At 38.5% G+C, this 20,265-nt stretch overlaps 1 protein-coding gene across 12 annotated transcripts in view; it reads left to right on the top strand.

Moving 5' to 3' along the window:
- The window catches only part of CDC14A (cell division cycle 14A), a 292,712-nt gene that overhangs the window by 70,713 nt on the left and 201,734 nt on the right, over positions 1-20,265 (top strand). For 11 of the 12 annotated variants that reach the window (XR_007411413.1, XR_007411414.1, XR_007411415.1 and 8 more), the window contains one exon: positions 1,275-1,354. The exons of the other annotated variant lie outside the window; for it this stretch is intronic. Coding sequence is in view for 8 of the 11 variants with exons in the window: in XM_025417493.3 (XP_025273278.3) it covers positions 1,275-1,354 (80 nt within the window). In the remaining 3 variants the exon portion in view is untranslated. The remainder of the gene's footprint in view (positions 1-1,274; positions 1,355-20,265) is intronic. 12 annotated transcript variants of the gene reach the window in all.

Raw genomic sequence — 20,265 nt, 5'->3', positions numbered from 1 at the left:
GAGAGGATTTTTAGGAATAAGATTTGATTCAAACTATAGAGGGAAAGGACCAATATCCTCAGCTCAAAATTAAGATATTAAATTATACTTAGAATAATAAAATTAGAATCTGCCTGTGGTTTGTATTGCTCTGAACCACTGCTTGGTTCTCCTTCCCATGTTCCAGCCATACCAGTGATCTCTCTTTCCAATCACCAAGCTCTTTCCTTTGGCAAGGATGGTGCCTGTGTTATTCCTACTGCCTGGGAAGCCCTTTCTCCTTTCCCTAGTTTTCCCGTGGCTTGTACCCTGCAGATTTTACCCTACATGTCTCCCAGGGAGCCCTCTCTGTGCCTTTCCTCAAGCAGCCTCTTTTTGTTCTCTTTCCAGAATCTGTTTACTTTCTTTTTAGCACCTATCTCAGACTGTGTTTATTTTTGTTAACTATTGTCTTTACCCCATAAGAATGTAAATTCTCTTAAGAGAGGTATTAGTACCTGATACAGTGCCTGGCACATATGATATAGTCAATACGTTGATTAAAGTGTTTGCTGATTTTAAGAGCTCCTTTATGTTTCTTTTTTTCTTTTTTCTTTTTTGCCTTTATGTTTCTTTAAGATTAGTTTATCATTGCTGGGCCAGAGGCATTTAAGTATCCTTGATATCAACAGTCAAGCCAGTGTGTTTTCTAGTGCCCTTTATTTTTAAAAAAAAATTATTTTTGAATATTTTTATTTATTTATTTGAGAGAGAGAGGAGAAACCCAAGCAGACTCCACATTGAGAATGGAGCCTTGATGTGGGGCTCGATCTCATGACCCCAAGACCACGACCCCAGCTGAAACCAAGAGTCAAATGCTTAACCAACTGAGCCATTCAGGTGCCCCTCTAGTGCTCTTACCTGCATTCATTTTCACCCATTTCATTGTGATTTTATTGTGCTTTATTGTATTACGAGTGGACAGTATAATAATGGAAGTAGAATTGTTCTCTCCAAAGGGAAAATTCTGCCATTGTATCTGTTCAGTGTGCCTTGTAAACAGCCTTGGATGGCCTCTTTGTGGATCTGCCCTCTGTCTCTAAGCTCTTACCCATTTCTAAGCCAAAGGCTGCAGCCCAGCTTCAAGCTGAAAGGAAATTTTGGCAGCTCGGTTGCTGTCTCTTAAAGGTTAGCGTTATCACCGATACTGACAGTTGTCAGAGTGGAAAACGGGAAATGCAAATTTGGTGGGTAATTAAGTTAGTTTTGTGTCATTCTTTGGTGGTGTTCTAAATGTTGCTATTTATCTGTCTTAGGTAATCTATTTAAAGAAGACACCAGAAGAAGCCTACAGAGCACTCCTATCTGGCTCAAACCCCCCCTATCTTCCGTTCAGGTATAACTTGTGAGACTTGGGTGGATAGCACGGGGCTATACAGCTGCCACCATAAAACTGGATTATTGTGTTTTTAATTGTTTTAAGACTGTAACCATGATGTCATACAGAATGAAATGAGATGGTAGTTTTTATTATTCTATTTTTGTAGAGTTCTTTTTCCCCTATCTAGTAAGAATAAAATATATTTTTTCCTTTTAGGGATTAATTTTCTCCTTGAATTCTTTCTGTATCTGGACCGTTCAGCACAAAGAGTGCCTGATTTACGAACTTAACTATGTCAAGATTTGATTTGTTACATTTCAGTACTCTACATCATTGATTCATCCATTTAGTCTTTTGTTTCATGAGCATGAGTGAGCTCCAACTGAATGTCAGGGCCTGGGGATGGAGAGTAAGACCCTCAAAGTACCTTCCCAGAAGCCACATGTTCAGTGGGGACCCAAAATTACCTGTTTACCACAGTAATCTAGCTTATATCATGAGGGAGGCTGTCTCCCATTACAGTTTTGGAAAATATTTTTTAAGTATCAGCTGAAGAAGATCTTTTGAAAATTTCAGGTAAACTTGGAAAAAATGGAAGGGAACATATAGCCAAACTCCTACATTTGTCATTTCTGGTGGAATTGTGAATGATTCTGACAGTTTTACCTTTTTGCTTATTTGTATGTCCAGATCTACAAGCATATGTATTTTTTTTAAAGATTTTATTTATTAAGAGAGAGAGTGAGTGAGAGAGAGCACAAGAGTGGGGAGGGGCAGAGGGAAAGGGAGTAGTAGGCTCCCGCTGAGCAGCGAGTCCAATGTGGGGCTCTGTCTCAGGACTCTGAGATCATGACTTGAGCTGAAGGCAGAAACTTACCTGACTGAGCCAGCCAAGTGTCCCAGCATATGTATTTCTTTTTGTTGTTGCTGATCTCATAATCACTGACAATAATGAAAGAAAGGAAGAGCAAAGATTGAGGAGGCCTCTTTGTCTGCCTTCCCTACCCTCCTGTAAACTCATAGAGGCAGGTCCTGGTGCCTGACACGTAAAGTGCTTTTAGTAAATATTTGAATGAATAAATCGAGACTAAATTCCTTCAGATCCAAGGGGTTCCCATTTCTGTTTCTCAGGCCGTGGAAGGGGGTGTTACTCAGGCACAGGGTGGGTGTTAAGGTGGGGAGGAGGAATGGGGCAAATATGCCTACTATGCTTGATCATCTTGATAGTCTCAGTGAAGTCAGAGGAAAGTAGTGAGATGAAAATACCATCCAGCAGTCTAAGGTATGAACAAATCAGTTGTTGAAGGGCAGATAAAAATGACAGATTAGGTATAGGAGTGTTTTAACATGGAGACAAAGCTTGTTTTTTCCTTCTAACGGCTTCTGTGATATGAAAGCCCTTTGTAAAATGCAATTCTAAGTTTTGGAAAAGGGTAATTATTTTAGTCAGTTTGGGGCACTGTAACAAAGTACCATAGACTGGGTGGCTTATAAACAACAGAAATGTATTTCTCAGTTCTGGAGACCAGATCAGGGAGGTCAGTTCTGGTGAGGGGGTCTCTTCAGGGATGCAGACTGCTAACTTGTATCCTCACATGATAGAATGAAGGCAAGAAAGCTCTCTTGGGTGCCTTTAAAAGGGCACTAATCCCATTCATGAGGGCCTCACCCTCATGACCTAATCACCTCCCAAAGGTCTTACCTCCTAATGCCATCACCTTAGGGGTTCAAATTTCAACATGTGCTTTTGGAGGGGACACCAACACTCAGTCCATTGTAGTAATGATGATAATATTAATCAGTCTACTAAGTTCTAAGCATAGTGGTTAAGAATAAATGCCTTGGAGGCAGAGACAGTGGGCTTGAAGGCTCATTCTGCTTTTTACTACCTGTACTGGGTATAAGCAACTTGAGCAAGTTACTTCTCCTCTCTGAGCCTCAGTTTCCTTTTCTGTAAAATGGCTTCAGGGCTATCATGGGAATTAAATGAAGTAATGCGTTTGTCATTATGCCTGGCACAATACCTGGCTTTTGATTTTCTCCTTGTTGTTAGTACTGTTACTGTTATTAATAAGAAATAAAGATTTCCATAAGGATATAAATATGAATAGGAACTATTTCTTCTAATGATTCCACCTTCTCGTTGGGACGGGGAGATGTCTAGACACATAATTAACTGTAAAATAGTTAGGTTGTATAAAAATAGAAGATAAGATTTTTTTAAAAAGATTTTTTTTATTGATTCATGAGAGACACATACATAGGCAGAGGGAGAAGCAGGCTCCGGCAAGGAGCCTGATACAGGACTTGATCCTAGACCTTGGGATCACACTGTGAATCGAAGGCAGATGCTCAACTGCTGAGCCACCCAGGCCTCACAATAAGATTAATTCTGACAGAGATTTGGGAAAGTATCAGACCATTTAAGCTGAGCTTTTACTTATTATTTTCTATTTTAAAGATTTTATTTATTTGAGAGAATGAGCATGAGCAGGGACAGAGGGAGAAGCAGGTGCTCCACTAAGCAGGGAACCCAACGCAGGGTTCGATCCCAGGACCCTGAGATTGTGACCAGAGCCAAAGGCAGATGCATAACGGACTGAGCCACCCAGGCACCTCTAAGCTGAGCTTTTAAACATCGATAAGGGTTTGGAGAGTGGAAGGGGCCAAATTAGGCACAAATGTACCCTGTGGAAAAACCCTAGAGATGGGTTTCTGAGTTGACCTCAGAAGTTCTCTGTGGGAAGAACACAGTGTCTTTGGTGAGGGGCCAGGTCTGTGCAGAGATTACTGAGGTTCTTTTCTTGGGGACAGTGAGGGCCCATTCAGTTTGTTTGCTAAATCAGAAAAATGTTTGTAATTTTTTGGTTGTTATTTTGAAAAATAACTCAGCCATCTGGGTGATTCAGTAGGTTAAGTGTCTGCCTACGGTTCCGGTCATAATCCCAGGATCCTGGGATTGAGTCCTGCATCGGGCTCCCTGCTCTGCGGAGAGCTTGTTTCTCTTTCTCCCTCTGCCTGCCACTCCCCCTGCCTGTGTGCACGCTCTCTCTCTCTGTCAAATAAATAAAGGCTTAAAAAAATAATTCACACATTTGGAAATTATAATGCTGTAATATTTGTAAAATTGTAATGCCAGTCAGTAGGCCTGCTGGACAATGTAGCAATTTAAAATTTTTAAGTGGAGGGACGTTTGGGTAGCTCAGCAGTTGAGTGTCTGCCTTCGGCTCAGGGCATGATCCTGGGATCTGGGATTGACTCCTGCATCAGGCTCCCCGAAGGGAGCTTGCTTCTCCTTTTGTCTATGTCTCTGCCTCTCTCTTTCTGTGTCTCTCATGAATAAATAAATAAAATCTTAAAATAAAGAAATGGGCAAAACCAGGCAAGTCTAGCTGGAGACCACACACCCCATCCTGCCTGTGGCCCAGGAGGCTTGGGAAAGTGCCCCTGAGTTTCCTTTAAAAAAATAAAATAAAAATAAAAATTTAAGTGGAAAATGGAAATTAACATTTATGCTGATGATATTATCCATCAGAAGTCAAGGGTAATGTATTTGTTTTACTAGCTGGATGACCCTTGCTATCCTTAATTGTCAATTTAGATGGGTGAGGAGGAAAGAATAAAGTCTTCTTTGAAGCATAATTATATGTTTAGCTTACATGTGCTAGGTAATTAATTTGTTTCCCGAGAACTAGAATTTTTGACTAATTAAGATCAGAATGGAAGAAAGGATAGGAAAAAAATTATTACTCCTTGACATAAAATAAAGTATTAATTATTACAATTGTAGCTATTTTTCCAAATTGTTTTTAAATATTTGAAAATAGAAATACATTAATAGGGTTCAGAAATTTAAAAAGTTTGTAAGAATATTATAGTGAAGACTCTCTCCCATTCTTGATCTTATGTCTCTAGTTTTTTTCTGGATAACTTCTGGTATTTATTTAATATCCTATTTCTTTATGCATATGTAAGCAAATAAAGATACATGTATATTTAAAAAAATTCTGGTATAATTAACATATGGTGTTATATTAGTTTCAGGTGTACAATATAGTGATTAACAATTCTGTACATTACTCAGTGCTCATCACCCTACATGTACTCTTAACCCCTTTCATCTCTTTCACTCATCCTCTCACCTACCTCCCCTCTGGTAATCATCAGTTTGTTCCCTAAAGTATGCTTTTTTGTCTCTCAATTCTTTGTTTCCTAAATTCCACGAGTGAAATCATGTGATACTTGTTTTTCCCTGACTGACTTTACTTCACTTAGCATTATACCCTCCATATGCATCCGTTTGTTGCAAAAGGCAAGATTGCATTCTTTTTTAATAGTTTAGATATATATTCTTATTTTTCATTTTTATCACAAAATATAGCACATTGCATATACTATTCTATACCTTGATTTTTTTTTTTCACCTAACTTGCTTTGGATATCTTTTCATATCAACGCACAGAGAACTTCCTTCTCTATTCTGTATTATTTCTGTGTAATGTACAAGAATGCATGTAACCAGTCTGACCTTAGACATTTAGTTTGCTTCCAATCATTTCAGCTGTAGCTTTTCAACTCATGTAGTCTGAAATGTATTTTAGAAGAAAGAAACTGAGATAGTACTATGGAGACAGTTATAATGGTATGGTTAGACAGACAAGGATTTTAGTAATCTGTTTGCATAAAGGGACTCATTAATGTGAAAAAAAAAAAAAAGAATGTATAATGCAAAGATGAGGCATTTGTTCCTTGGTTTAGGCCCCTATGTCCTACTAGAAGTTTGAATGTAACTTTAATGTAGTTCTAAGTTTGTCTTTCTGATAACCCAAGACATCGAGAGTTATGTTTACATTAAGCTGCATTTCTGAATCCAGACTCTTCATAAACCATACATTTGAAGCAGAAAATACCAGAAAGTAGTGCATTTATAATTTAGTAAAAAAAATTTAGTTGAAAGAATATTCCTGGTTTCCTGGAATTTGACTAAAGAAGCTTTTTTCCTAATGCTAAGGTATGAGTTGATTTTAGTCTCCAGCCCAGACCAGCTAAGGCTAATATAATAGTAACAAGAATCATCTGACAATTCTGGTCAGCCATCCTTGCCTTGGCTTTTATTTGTAATCTGGATTGTGTCATCCACTAGGTTTTTGACACCATTTAAGTTATACGTTTATCTACATTGTCTGGATTTTTTTTTTCAAGATTTTATTTATTTATTTGAGAGAGAGAGGGAGAGAAAGTACAAGCAGGGGTAGAAGCAGAGGGAGAGGGGGAAGCAGACTCTCTGCTGAGCACAGAGCCTGATGTGGGGCTCGATCCCAGGACCTTGAGATCATGACCCAGCTGAAGGCAGACACTTGACCGAATGAACCACCCAGGCCCCCTGTATTTTTTTTTTCATTATGCTTTTGCATTAATACTTTTGTTTAAAAAACAAGAAGCCTTAAAGGGACTTCCATTTAAAATGTAATTATTTTATTGTTGAACATTTTTTAAGAACGAAGATCAGTTTGAAGGCTTGTCAAAGTGTGGTTCGTTGTCTTTATGTGGCCTCTTCACCAAAGTGCCTGTTTCCTGTTCTCTAGATTTTTAACGTCTTTCTGATAAAGGAGTTTTAAGGCTACTGTGAGTGTAAATAACATTGTTCTTCCAGATTTGTTCACTTAATGGAGGTTTGAATAGTCTCTTCTGTAGAGCCCTTCCTCATTTTCCTAGAGAGGCTTGGCAGATCCTTTGCCGGTAATTCTCTATCATGTTTTGTGTATGGCATTTTGTTCACGCCCCCTTACATTTGCCACATACATGATTAAAGCAAATGTCTTGTGTTTATTTACTTGCATGGCTGACTCTCTACCAAATATGGCTGACTCTTTTTTTGGGGCTCTTACTTGCTTGCCAGGGAATACGTACATTAATTTATTTACTGCTTTTTCTGTACTAGTCACTGAGATAGTCTTGTGGATTGTAGGATGATTAGGACAGCTAGGTACTTGTTCTAGGGAACTCAGTGCATAATTTGTAAATGTGTAGGTCTGTAAAACAATTGTTGTGCTTTATTAGAGTCAGGAGATGGGTGCTATAGTGATACTGATGGAGGAGGTTTAACCCTGGAACTGGGGATTGGAGGGGGTATTAGGGATAGGCCTCATGATTGCCTTTCATGCTAGGATGAAGCTGGAAAATAATAATCCAGGTGCTGATTTTTTCATTCGGATGGCATAGGTTGTCTTTTCTAAGGTTAAGGTAGGATACTGTACAGTATGATGTTTTCAGTGTAGGTACATTATCATAACTGAAAGGGCTGAGTTTTTTATTTGGATTTTATCCTAAAAAATTTAGAGATTTATATTAACCTAGGTAAAAATTCTCTAAAAATGAAGGAAATAAAGAGTTGGATAACTTTACTCCTTATTCTTTTTTTCTTCCAACTTTATTGAGATGTAATTGACATCCACACTTTATAAATTTAATGTGTACAGCCTAGTGCTTGGCATACATATATTGTGAAGTGATTATCATGACAAATTTAGTTAACATTTATCACCTCGTATAGTTACAAAATTTTTTTTTTTCCCTTTTGATGACAACTTTTAGGATCTGTTCTCTTAGCAATTTTCAAATCTGCCATACAGCAGTGTTAACTCTAGTCATCATGTTGTGCATTACATCTTCAGGACTTATTTTACAACTGAAGGTTTGAACCTTTTGACTGCTTTCACCCAATCCCCCAATGTATTGCATGTTATTGATTACATTAATTATATTAGACTTTAGAGATAGTTCAGCTTCTGGCTTGATGTGACCCTCAAGGAGTGTTTGTTGTGACACTACTGTTTGCAAGTCAGTATTAGTTCCATTAAGTTAATGGAATTAAGTCCCATTTACTTGTAAAAGAGCTGTGTCTAAAAATGTACTTTTGCTTGTATTAAGGATAGCCAATGTGTTTGTCAACAGTGATGTTAGCTGAAAACTAGAGGAAAAAGGTATTTTTCACCTAATTCAATTGATGGAGTCCTTCCATCTTTAATGTTGTCTTGGCAGTTGGCCTTCAAGGGAACAAGGGGCTTTCAGTTCGGGGGTCAGAGTCAGCAGAGTTTGAATTGGCAAGCCTGACGTGAATCTTTTTAGGTATTTTTCCTTTCAGTGTATTACAAAATTTATAGTCTGTACTATTGACCAGCCGTTCTGTGAACTCATATTACTTGTATTTGTCTAAGGTCTCATGAGACTACCAACTCTTAGTGGAATTCTTAGATTGTTTTCTTGGCAGGTCAGTGGCCATGGTGTTCAGATCTACATTCTCTGATGTTCATAAAACAGCGTTTGTAGAAACTCTCAGCCTCGTAAAATATGGAAAATTGCACTCTTCTTTTTGATTTCTTTTGTGCTTTTAAGTTCATTTTATGAAACTTCTTTGTTTATTGGCCCATATATGTCAACTTGTTAAGTTTTTTTGGTATTGATGATTCATAAATCTGCTGAAGTCAGCTTTTTTATGACATAATATGAAAGGGAGAATAAAACTATACAGACCATAACATCCAGGATCCCAGTTTTTTTTTTTTTTCAAGATTTTATTTACTTGAGAGAGAGAGAGAGAGGGAGAGAGAGACTTGTACTATCTTTCTCTCTCAGAGAGAGGGAGAATGAGAGAAAGCATAAGCAGTGGGAAGGGTCAGGGGGAGAGGAAGAAGCAGAGTCCCCACTGAGCAGGGAGCTGGATGCAGGGCTCCATCCTAGGACCCTGAGATAATGACCTGAGCCGAAGGCAGACACCCAGCCACCTGAGCCACGCAGGCGCCCCTAGGCTCCCAGTTTTGAAGACAAATATAGAAAGCATGATATGAGAAACATTGACTAGGTGCAGAGGAGAGATTGAGGTAGGGTGCTGTGCTGACACCAGTGAAATAAAGCTGGATGGATGTTAAATGTTCTGTCTCCAGCTGTTAGTTTTGTTTTTCTTTTTGGTTTTGTTTTTTTGCAGATCTCTTTCTGGATAGGTCCAGGAATGCATTTTTGTGTGGCTATTTTATCTTAGGTTGGAGAAGAGGCCAGAACTTATAGGTAGTATTTCCCAAAGTTATGTTGGTTCTCATATTTGGTTTTTAAAAGTCTGAGAGGCTTCAAAAAATACTGGTGCCTGGGTTCTACTCCTGGAAATGTTGACATAATTGTTTTGGAGTATTGGGTTTAGGTATTGGGATTTTCAAAAACTTCCAGTATGCTGGCAAGTATGATCTACCATGGCAAAATCAAAATAAACAGGTAAAAAGATTAAAAAAACAATTAAGTTTAGAATTCTCCATCTTGCAGATTTAAAAACATATTCTCATTTTAAAGATTCTGAATGCTTCTGAGTAATAAAGAAACCTATTTAACTTCATTTAACTCAGACTTTTCCAAAGTACTTCATCCTGAATCTGTTTCCACTGCCCCCAGTTTCTCTTAATATCTGGCAGCACCAGTGTTCTGAACCACTTAGGACACATTTCCTGATCCACACCTGTGTGGAACAAAATCTCTTGAGATTAGAATAATATGCTACCATTTATGGAACTGTTTTTGTACTATTTCCTGAGAGTCTTGAAAATAGATGGCTTATCAAATAATGGTATTTTATCTAATATGAGCAAGAACACAGGACTTTTCTCTTAGAACTGTTGTGAGGCCAGAAAACTTCCTTACCAGAGGACCCACAAACTTCGCACTGGCAACCCTTTAAAGACATTTTTCATTAAAATGAATCCGTACTGTTTGTATTAAGGGAGAGGTTTGTTGTGTTTTGGGGATGACCCCTAGTGATATCCCTGTTGCTGAGCTATGTATTAATGTAGCTGAGTCTTAGTGGGAAATCTCTGAAGCAATTACTCTAGATCATCTGGGCATGCTGGAACTTGTAGGTCTCTTAACAAAGGCTCAAAGGGGTCAGCCACTTAGAACTTGGCGTTAGACTGCCTTCTTCTAAAGCAAAGTGAACATGTGCTTGTATATGTTAGATGTATTTATAAAATTTATCTCTTCACAGAAAATGTTGAACCAGGGATCCCTGGGTGGCGCAGCGGTTTAGCGCCTGCCTTTGGCCCAGGGCACGATCCTGGAGACCCGGGATCGAATCCCACGTCAGGCTCCCGGTGCATGGAGCCTGCTTCTCCCTCTGCCTATGTCTCTGCCTCTCTCTCTCTCTGTGTGACTATCATAAATAAATGAAAAAAAAAATTTAAAAAAAAAAAAAAAAAAAAGAAAATGTTGAACCAGATATTTGTTAGCTTAAATGTGATGATACTGTGATTTTTGTCAAAGTTTATTTAGCAATTAGCTTTGTATTACAAAGGAAAGTTTTCCTTATTATGGTTTTCTTTTAAGTACCAAAAATGTAGAAACAAAATTTATTTTATGCTTTACTTTCATTTTCAATGTATCCTTATGATGGCTACCCTTTTGCTTCTCAGTGTTGATCTTTGGGGTTCTTTCTTTAGATCTTTAATAACCCCTTAGATCTTTAATAAACCTTTGCTTTCAATGCTTGGCATAATGAGAAAGATCTGCATTAGTTTTGAATAGTGAGGATGTGCTAGTTTCCTGAGTGTTGAAAATAGATGGGGGTAGATGGCTTATGCATTACAAACTGTTCAGTCCATTCTCAACAGTAACTTTGAGTAACTTTGGCTACCATGAAAAGCAGACTCTTTATCAGATTTTTCTTGTTAATTTAGTAAATAAGTGCCATAGACAGCATCAGAGAACAGAAACAACTGTCAGGGTCTCTATGACTCACTAAATACGTGTAAGGAGGTAAATTACATCTATTCTATTTTTTTGAAACATGGTGCGATACTTCGGTGGTTTGAGTTGTGAAAGTTGGTTCAGATTACTTTTTTTTGTTATTTCTATTTGATGGTCAGGTATCTGTGTTACCAAGTTTCTTTTTTTTTATTTTTTATTTTATTTTTTATTTATTTGTGATAGTCATACAGAGAGAGAGAGAGAGAGAGAGAGGCAGAGACATAGGCAGAGGGAGAAGCAGGCTCCATGCACCGGGAGCCCGACGTGGGATTCGATTCCGGGTCTCCAGGATCGTGCCCTGGGCCAAAGGCAGGCGCCAAACTGCTGCGCCACCCAGGGATCTCTGTTACCAAGTTTCTACAGAAGTCAGTGTGAAACTTTTTTTTTTTAGTGTGAAACTTTTTGTCCTATTTATAGTATGCTTCTGATGGCCAGTCTTAGTTGATAAGTATAGTTTAGAAAAAGATTGCAATCATTTCCATTGATGAATATAGTTATTTTGTTGAATGTCTTGTTGAATATCTTTTCAATACTCAAACTAAAGACTATTTACTATTATTTATTATTTTTTAAAAAGGTTTATTTATTTATATGAGAAAGAGCATGAACATGGGGAAGGGTAGAGGGAGAGGAAGAGAAAAAGAATCCTCAAGCAGATTCCCCTCTGCGTGCAGAGCCTGATGCAGGGCTTGATCCCAGAACCCTGAAGTCATGACCTGAGCCAAAATCAAGAGACAGCTTCTTAAATGACTGAGCCATCCAGACATCCCCAATTTACTATTATTTTTATCTGTAAAGCAAAATTAGCATAGTTAAATGAATGGCACTCACTTCTTGCTGAAAGGCTCATAACATAGTTTTTAGTCTGTTTTTTTTTTTGGTGCCTGTTATTGCTAATTCTTGACCAATTCATTTCTGTTGACTTATGTGACCTTTTAAGCCATGATTTAGAGATGAGTTTTTACATATCTGTATATTTGGATGAACAAAGTGATGTGTAGCCAGCCTTATGTTAAATCTGAAAAGTGGGAGATTCTGTGTTCTGTTTTTGTTAGTTACTAGTCATGCTCAGCTTTTGGGCACGCCCTGTGAAGCCATTTGCTTTTGCTTTTTGAATGGGAGATGCCTTTGTTCTTTCGACAAGTTCTCATCAAATACCTTTTCATCTTGTAGGCCTAGATGAAAATCAGCTCTTTTTTTTCCCTGGACCTGAAATATATGTGTCATGGATTTGTCCAGAGATTGGAAGTCAAGTATAATTTGGATAATTATGTGAAATATTTTGGGTCATTGTCTACTTGCCAGGTATCCTTACAATATAGTGTAGAACTGAACTATCCAGTATAGTAACTACTAGCTACGTGTACTTTTGAGCACTTGAAATTTGTTTAGTCCAAACTGAGATAGACTGTAAGTTAAAGATATATATTGGATTTTAAAGATTTAGTATACAAAGAATAAAGTATCGTCTTTATAATTACGTTCATTAAAGATTGTTTTATATAGTTTTTGCTTTGAAAGGTCAGTAGTTCCCCACCACTTGAGTTGTTCGGTTGATCTCGGTTGAGTGATCTCCTGGTAATGATCATTTATCCATTCATTCAACATCTGCAACATATTAATGTATGTAGCCCTGTGCTGGACTCTGGGCATGCAGACATAAAGAACACATTCTCGGTCCTTAAGGAGCTAATGATCTTGTGGCAGTTGTGTAGATGGGATTCAGGTCAGTGCTTAGGAGGATGTTTATGTGACCTTTGAGATCTTTTCCAACCCATTGCTCTGCAGATATCTGCATACCTCCTAACTACTTGTTATACAGAGAACTTACAGAGAATCATGAGATCAAAACATACGTAGAGCAGAGCTGTCCCCCAGTATTTCTTCATCCATTTACTGTCAGCTCTATTTTATTCTTCATTGTAGTCTGTATATTTTAAACGCTGTGCCTCTGTTCTTGATTCTTTCATTTCAAATAACTACATTACCAGAAATGTCTTCGTATTGCTTTGTGTGAATATATTCTTTCATCTCCGGTTTCGTCTTCTCATTGTTAACATTTACAAGGTTGCTTCTTTCTGAGTGATGTCTAGATTCTTAAGTTACAAGCAGTCGTCTGTTGGTAAACTGGCTCTGTAAGTAAAAAACCTTTGTTGATTTATGTGATATAAATACACCCACTAATGCTGATTTGGCTTCTCAAATTTCCTGAATATTCAATAATCACTCCTTGGGAGCTTCTAGGAAACAGTTCTCTGACAAAAGTGGATTAAGCCCTTTCTCTTTGAATCTAATTGTGCATGGTAGTTCTTATTTTCTTCAATTATTCTCTGGGTATGTGGGTGCTCAGTCTGTTAAGTGTCTGCTTTTGGCTCAGGTCATGATCTCAGGGTCCTGGGATCGAACCTTGTATTGAGCTCCCTGCTCAGTGGAGAGGCTGCTTCTCCCCATCTCTCTCCCTCTCTCCTCCACGCTCATGCTCTATCTCAAATAAATAAAACCTTAAAAGATTTTTTTCTTCTATTGTTTCTTTGCAAAATAAATGCAAAAACATAAAAAAAATCCCAATTGCTTCATCTTTTCAAATATTCATTCATTTAGTTTTTCATTCAACAAATTCATATTGATTGCCAGCTGCTCCCAAGGTCATGGTTACTAGATTTTTATAATCACTTTATAATAGCTTTATGGTTCAGGTGACTATTATGCTAGATGTCACATATAAAATGAGTTGTCAGGATAGATGGAGTTTAGATGGTCAGGCATGAGGTTGGGTTAAATTTGTATCTGGATATGTGTAGACAGCTGTTGGCTGTAACGTTAGTCTTCTATATTGGGGCTAGAGATGTATGATTTATTCTTCAGCAGAGGTGAATGATTAGAAACCCTGGGTGTTTGGGGTATTAACTTATCTCTGAATGAAGAGTAGCCTTACATTTATCTGTTTAAGAGAGTTAAATCAATGCATGGCAAAACTATCATGACAGATAAAGGTAACTGCTTTGGTTTCCCCAGGCAGCATGGAGTGTGCGTACTTTCTCCTGCAGCTGAAGTCTGTGGATTTCATTTGTCCTTTATGGGGGAGGTAGCAATACAACATGTCCTCTTATTTAATCTAGAAAATATCTGTCTCAGTAAGTATGAGTGAGTGAGTAATGAATACATGGATAAATATGAGTGAAAAAGCAAACCAGGAATTAAGTAAACAATTGGGAATTGTAATTGCAATAAAAAACTGTGGGACTTTTAAAACTTTCTATCATATTAGTATTGCAACTTAAGTTCTAAAAGCTCTGTATAGTCTTTCTAAAGTATGTGGGTGAAAATAAAAGTGTGTGTTTAATACCACTTGACAAATTCCTTTACTTAATTTAAATGTTTATTCAATATCTATTTTGTGCCAGGTAGTATATTAGGTACTACGGAGAGAAGGGTGAGTAAAAAATATATAGATCCTACCTTCTTTGAGACTGTTATAGAGAGAGAGGCCGAGCCAAATAAGCATGCCACAATATCATGTCAAACTACAGTTAAGTCCAATAAAAAAAAGTTGGGGACCCACTACAGCCAGGGTGGCCTTGAGGCTTTTTTCCCTGGTGACTTTGACCTATGAGCTGTGATCCGAAGGGTAACCTAGTCAAAAGGGAGTGGGAGAAAATGTGACCAGCAGGAGCAAAGATCCTGTGGTGAGAGCAGAGGGCCCTATCCAACGGGCTTAGGCAAGGCCTTGTGATGGGCAGATCATAAGGGAGCATGATATGAGGAGGCCTAGGCAGGCAGAGTCAGATACCACCAGGCCTTATGTTCGTTGATTTGAAATTTCCCGTGAAAGCAACAGAATTCAGTGAAGGGTGTTAGTCGTGTTAGTCAAAGAGTGACTAGATTGGATTACCTTTAAAAAAAATATCATTCTGGCTGCTGTGAGAAGACTGATCAGGAAGGTGAGGCATGGGTGTGGGAAGGCTGTTGCAAGAGTCCATCTGAGAGGTAGTGGGGGAGTTGGAGAGAAGTCCATGTAGCCCAGGGGCAGTTAAGACAGAAAAAGCAATGGGACATGGTGGTCGACAGGATGAGGGGAATGAAAGCTGGAGGGACATCTGAGTTCTAACGAATGATTGTGGAAGCCAAGTCTTTTAGGAGATAGGCAGTGCTAGAGGACTGGATTATTATTGTTGTTTTGGGGTGGGGCAGCTGCAAGAAGGTCTTCTTACGCAGTGAATGTGAGAAGCCTTAAGTCACCCAAATGGTATATGGTTGGCTATACTCTTGTGCAGTCTTAAGGAGTTTGTGTTAGAGCAATTTATATGGATGAAATAGTGTAGGGCAGTTTTCAAAATGTGCTCCTTTCTACCAGTGCATTAATACCCCCTGGAAACCTGTTAGAAATGCAGATTCTCAGGCTCTGCCCCAGACCTATTAGATTAGGACCTTGGGTGGGGCCCAGCATTTTGTATTTAAGGAACCATCCAGGTGATGCAGATGTTTTCCCAACTAGTCCTAGGCTAGGGAGAGAGCAGTAAATGACAAGAATTTGAGTCTGGTATTGAACCTTGAGAATCTCTAATTGTTAAGGATTGGGAGGCAAAGGATGGCTTTGCCAAGAAGATTGGGCAGGAGTGATATTTGGAGAGGTAGAAGAAAAATCCAGGAAGCTAGTGAAGAGAGTATTCAAAGGAGTGCGATGCTTTTGCTGACAAATTCAATAAAATGGTACTTGGGAAATATTCCCTGGGCATAGAAGAAGTAGATACAGAGAAATACAAAGTAGGTTATTGATTGCCAAGGGTGGGGAGGGAGAGTGAGCAGTTTACTGTAAATGGGTGAAGAGTTTCTTTTTTGGGGGGCGCACAACTGTTTTGGAATTAGTGGTGATATGAGTTGTGATATACCAAAAGCCACGGCATTGTGATTATGCTAAAATAAATCACTGAACTATCCACTTCAAAAAGGCTAAATTCACAATTCTTCAGAGAAGTCTTGTGATTCCTTTTAAAGGGGAGGCTGTAAGGAGAGGGGTGGTGGTTGAGGGGAGATACTCAGTCAAGAAAGTTTGGAATGGTTTTTCTTCTTTTGAAGATGGTAGAGACCTGAAAATGTTTAAATTCTGTTGGGAAGGACCCCAGGTAGAGATCTGGAGAAGAAAGTGATCATCAGTTGTGTTGAATAATGATACAGTTTCAGAGTTGAAGGGACTTCCATGGTTAACTGTGTTTTCCTAACCTGGATCTCCATTTTTTACAACAAAGTAGGTGAAAAATCATCCTGAAGCAATCCTCTGATTCAATCTTGAATGTTTCATGGGGCAGGTATCTTGATGTCTTCCAGGGCCAACCATTCTATTTTCAGATGGTTCTGACTGCCCTGAGGGGTTGAGGGAAATCATCAGGGAAGACTGATTTATAATATGGGAAATAATATTTCTTTTATAGAATAAAATCTCTCTGCTTCTTGAATGGACTTTCAATCTTATTTCAGTCATTTCCTTCATTCTCACTTCCCAAAGGGCCCAGTGCTGCCAAATCCTGAACCTTTGGGGAAATTTCTAGTATTAGTTGGGTTGATTCTTTTTTTTTTTTTTTAAGATTTTATTTACATATTCATGAGAGACACACAGAGAGGCAGAGACAAAGGCAGAGGGAGAAGCTGGCTCCCTTCAGGAAGCCTGATATGGAGCTTGATCCCAGGACTCCAGGATCATGACCTCAGCCAAAGGCAGACCCACAACCACTGAGCCAACCAGGCGCCCGATTCTCTAACTTTCTCACTGGCATCTTAATTAATGTTCAGTTTTCTTGGTTTTGTAATTTACTACCCCTCATCTGTCTGATTTCCAGCTTTCGGGATTTTATTGCTATTTTCTGCTCTCTTATTCTCCCTGAAGTTGTTGGAATCCATTTTTAAAAAGCCTTTCAAAATTCTCTTTTTAGTGTGGTTTTGGCAGACTGTGTGTCCAATCTGCCACCTCTTCCTTTTCTTTCTCTCTTTTTCCCGTGAGAGAATATGTAATACATTTTTGTATCCCTTCACTTTTATGGTTATTCTCTTTGACAAAGTAGGAGCCGGGTTCCACTATTAAGCCATTTTTCTCAGTTGGTATGGGGGCAGGTTTTGGGAACCTATCGTCTCTGTGCAGCTGTCATGAGGATTAATTACCCCCAGAGTGATGGGTATAGTCTCCTTGGTGGGTATGTCATCTCCTTTCCCCAGTTCTGAGGATGGGACCTAATTTTATTGCATCCCTTATTATTTTTCTAGCTGTAAACTTCTTGTCTTTCTAGCCTGCTGTGACTGCTTTGTATCCTAATTCTGTCCCATAGCATGTTAACTCGCCCTCCTCTCTCAGGTCTGCAGATTTGATCATCAGGTCACCAGAGCGCTCTTTCAGGCACCAGGAAAACCTGTGGCTATGATAGGACAAGAGATAACATGATCGTCTCATCAAACTTTGCAGACAGCCAGAAAGATGGGGTCTGGAGCTTTTCTGATGACTTACCTGTGTGAATTTGTTTAGGTGACTCTAGCCATGGGAAGACATACTTCAGAGAATAAGGAGTACTTCCAATTTCTTAAAATTATTTTACTCTTTTAAATAAAGTTTTCTGGGATCCCTGGGTGGCGCAGCGGTTTGGCGCCTGCCTTTGGCCCAGGGCGCGATCCTGGAGACCCGGGATCGAATCCCACATCGGGCTCCCGGTGCATGGAGCCTGCTTCTCCCTCTGCCTGTGTCTCTGCGCCTCTCTCTCTCTCTGTGACTATCATAAATAAATAAAAATAAAAAAAAAATTAAAAAAAAATAAATAAAGTTTTCTTTTTCCCTTTTCTTCACTTAATCAGTAATTTTTAATCTAGGGTCTGTGGAGATAGTTCAAGAGTTGTTGAATCTGAATGACAAGAAAAATGTCTTTGTTTTCACTAATCAGGTAACTGATAAGATTACCTTCAATTATAAATGTTGGAAATAAACTCTAGTAGTATTAGCAATATGAATGTCACAATAGAAATTACAGACATTTTTGTATCCCATTATAGTTTTGGCATGCATCTTATATATTTCATATATCTTATTATTTATGTTCATTCCTTCTTCAAAATTATAGTTATTGTTAAACCTACTAGATCTTGTCACATACTAATAAACAGTAAGTTTGGTAAATATTATGGTATTGTAAGTTTTTTGTATTTTGATAAATTTGAATTATTCTTTTGTTATTCATTTATATTTTATACATTTAAAAGCATTCTGAGAAAAGGCGTTCACAAGCTTCATCTGATTGCTGAGAGGTTCATGACACACAAGAGATTCTGAACCGAGAAAAGGAGTTCACAAGTTTCATCAGATTGCTAAGAGGTCCATGACACACAATAAATTCTGAATTCTTGTCCCAAAGAGACAAGTGCCTACAAAAGAATATGTGATATAAACCACTATTTTATCTTGGATCCCCAGCTACACCTTTCTCTGGCTTAATCCATTAAAATATGTTTTTTAATGTATGGCCTATGTCTTTACAAGATATTTGGAAGAGGAGCTATTTTGGTTTTCACTGACCCATGAATTCAGATGGCACTAAAAAAGAAGTCTTGAAATCAGACTTACATATCTAGAATATCCCTTCCTATTTACATAGGTTAACTTTGAAGTTTTAGGACTTAAACATTTCTGTTAAGTTGCTTGGCTAACTTACTGGTTTTTTTTTTTTTTTTTTAAGATTTTATTTGTTTATTCATGAGAGACACAGAGAGAGATTGAGAGGCAGAGACACAGGCAGAGGGAGAAGCAGGCTCCATGCAGGGAGCCTGACGTGGGATTCGATCCCGGGTCCCCAGGATCACACCCTGGGCTGAAGGCGGCGCTCAACCACTTAGCCACCCGGGCTGCCCTGACTTACTGTTTTTATATTAGGTTATCAGGGTGCTGAAACCCAGTGACGTTAAAGTTCCATTTTAACTTATGGCGTGGCAGCCATAGGTTCAAGTTGCCTTGGATGGTTGTGATATGTTAATTATATGTTAAAGCCCTTACAGGTAATTTTCTCCCCATGGAGCATCATCTGGCACCTTCCCCACTGCTGCCCTTGGACTGACTTTCTGTGCTGCATTTGACTTTTGTTATTGGCAGGTGCCGGACAGCTCTGTTCCTTTGGGTCAGCTGTGGGGCCTAGGGAGAGAGACTGAGAACTTTGAGGTCAAGTTTCTTGCCTTGGACACCTTGGAACACTGCTAGTGTTAAAACTCTAGTGCCAGTTCTTGCTTCACCTGAACTTGATACTTCAGTTTTATGTTGCCTGAAGCAAGTCTGCTAAGTTACTCTAAAAATTTAAATAAAGTATGAAGTACTCAATTTTCGGTGCAGTAGATTCCCACTCCTTTTGATAACAACACTTCATGGTGCATTAGAAGCTCTCATGGATCCGACAGGAGATTATTCGGAAGTGTGACTGCCTCTTCCATAGTTTTTCTTTCTTTCTTTTTTTTTTTTTTGGTGGCGCTGAGGAGGGTGGGTAGATGGATGGGGCCGCATTTAATCCATGATAATAACAGCTAGCTTCTGATGACTTGCCTACATTGTCCTCCTTACATTTTTATGCTTGTATTTATCATATTCCTGACGGGTGGTTGTTCCTCTGTCAGAATACCTTTAGTGATTATGAATCTTTTACTTAATGAAACAGTCTAGTTCACTGTTAATAATATAAAGAATAGTCATAGTATTTATTAGGTGCTTCCTATATCCTAGGGTCTTATATGAAGGACTTTATATTTATTAGATGTAATCTGACAACAATCCTGTGCATGGCAGATACTATCAGTAACATCATTTCAGAGATGGGAAACCAAGACTTATAGAGGTAAAATAACTTGCTCATGGTCCCAGCCATATGTGGCAGAGCTGGAATTTGAATGAAGGCAGTCTGACTTCAGAACTCAGGCTCTTAGATCTGCTTTTCTGGTTAATTCTGCCTATTTCATTAAAGCAGTTTCAGAAATGATTCAGTAAAGCTCTAATAGTAGTTAACTAATAGGATCTGATGGGTTACATTAATTTATCGTGTTGATAGCTGTGAAGCCAAACAAGCATATCGTCAGTTGACTTTGGTATTTTATTATTTGAATGTTCTGAATGTGCGTTTTTAGTGTTTTGT

The sequence above is a fragment of the Canis lupus genome, chromosome 6 (assembly GCF_003254725.2).
Source record: "Canis lupus dingo isolate Sandy chromosome 6, ASM325472v2, whole genome shotgun sequence".
NCBI classification, from domain to species: domain Eukaryota; kingdom Metazoa; phylum Chordata; class Mammalia; order Carnivora; family Canidae; genus Canis; species Canis lupus.
Note: the sequence above shows the minus strand (reverse complement) of the source record. Positions and strands in the feature narration are given on the sequence as shown.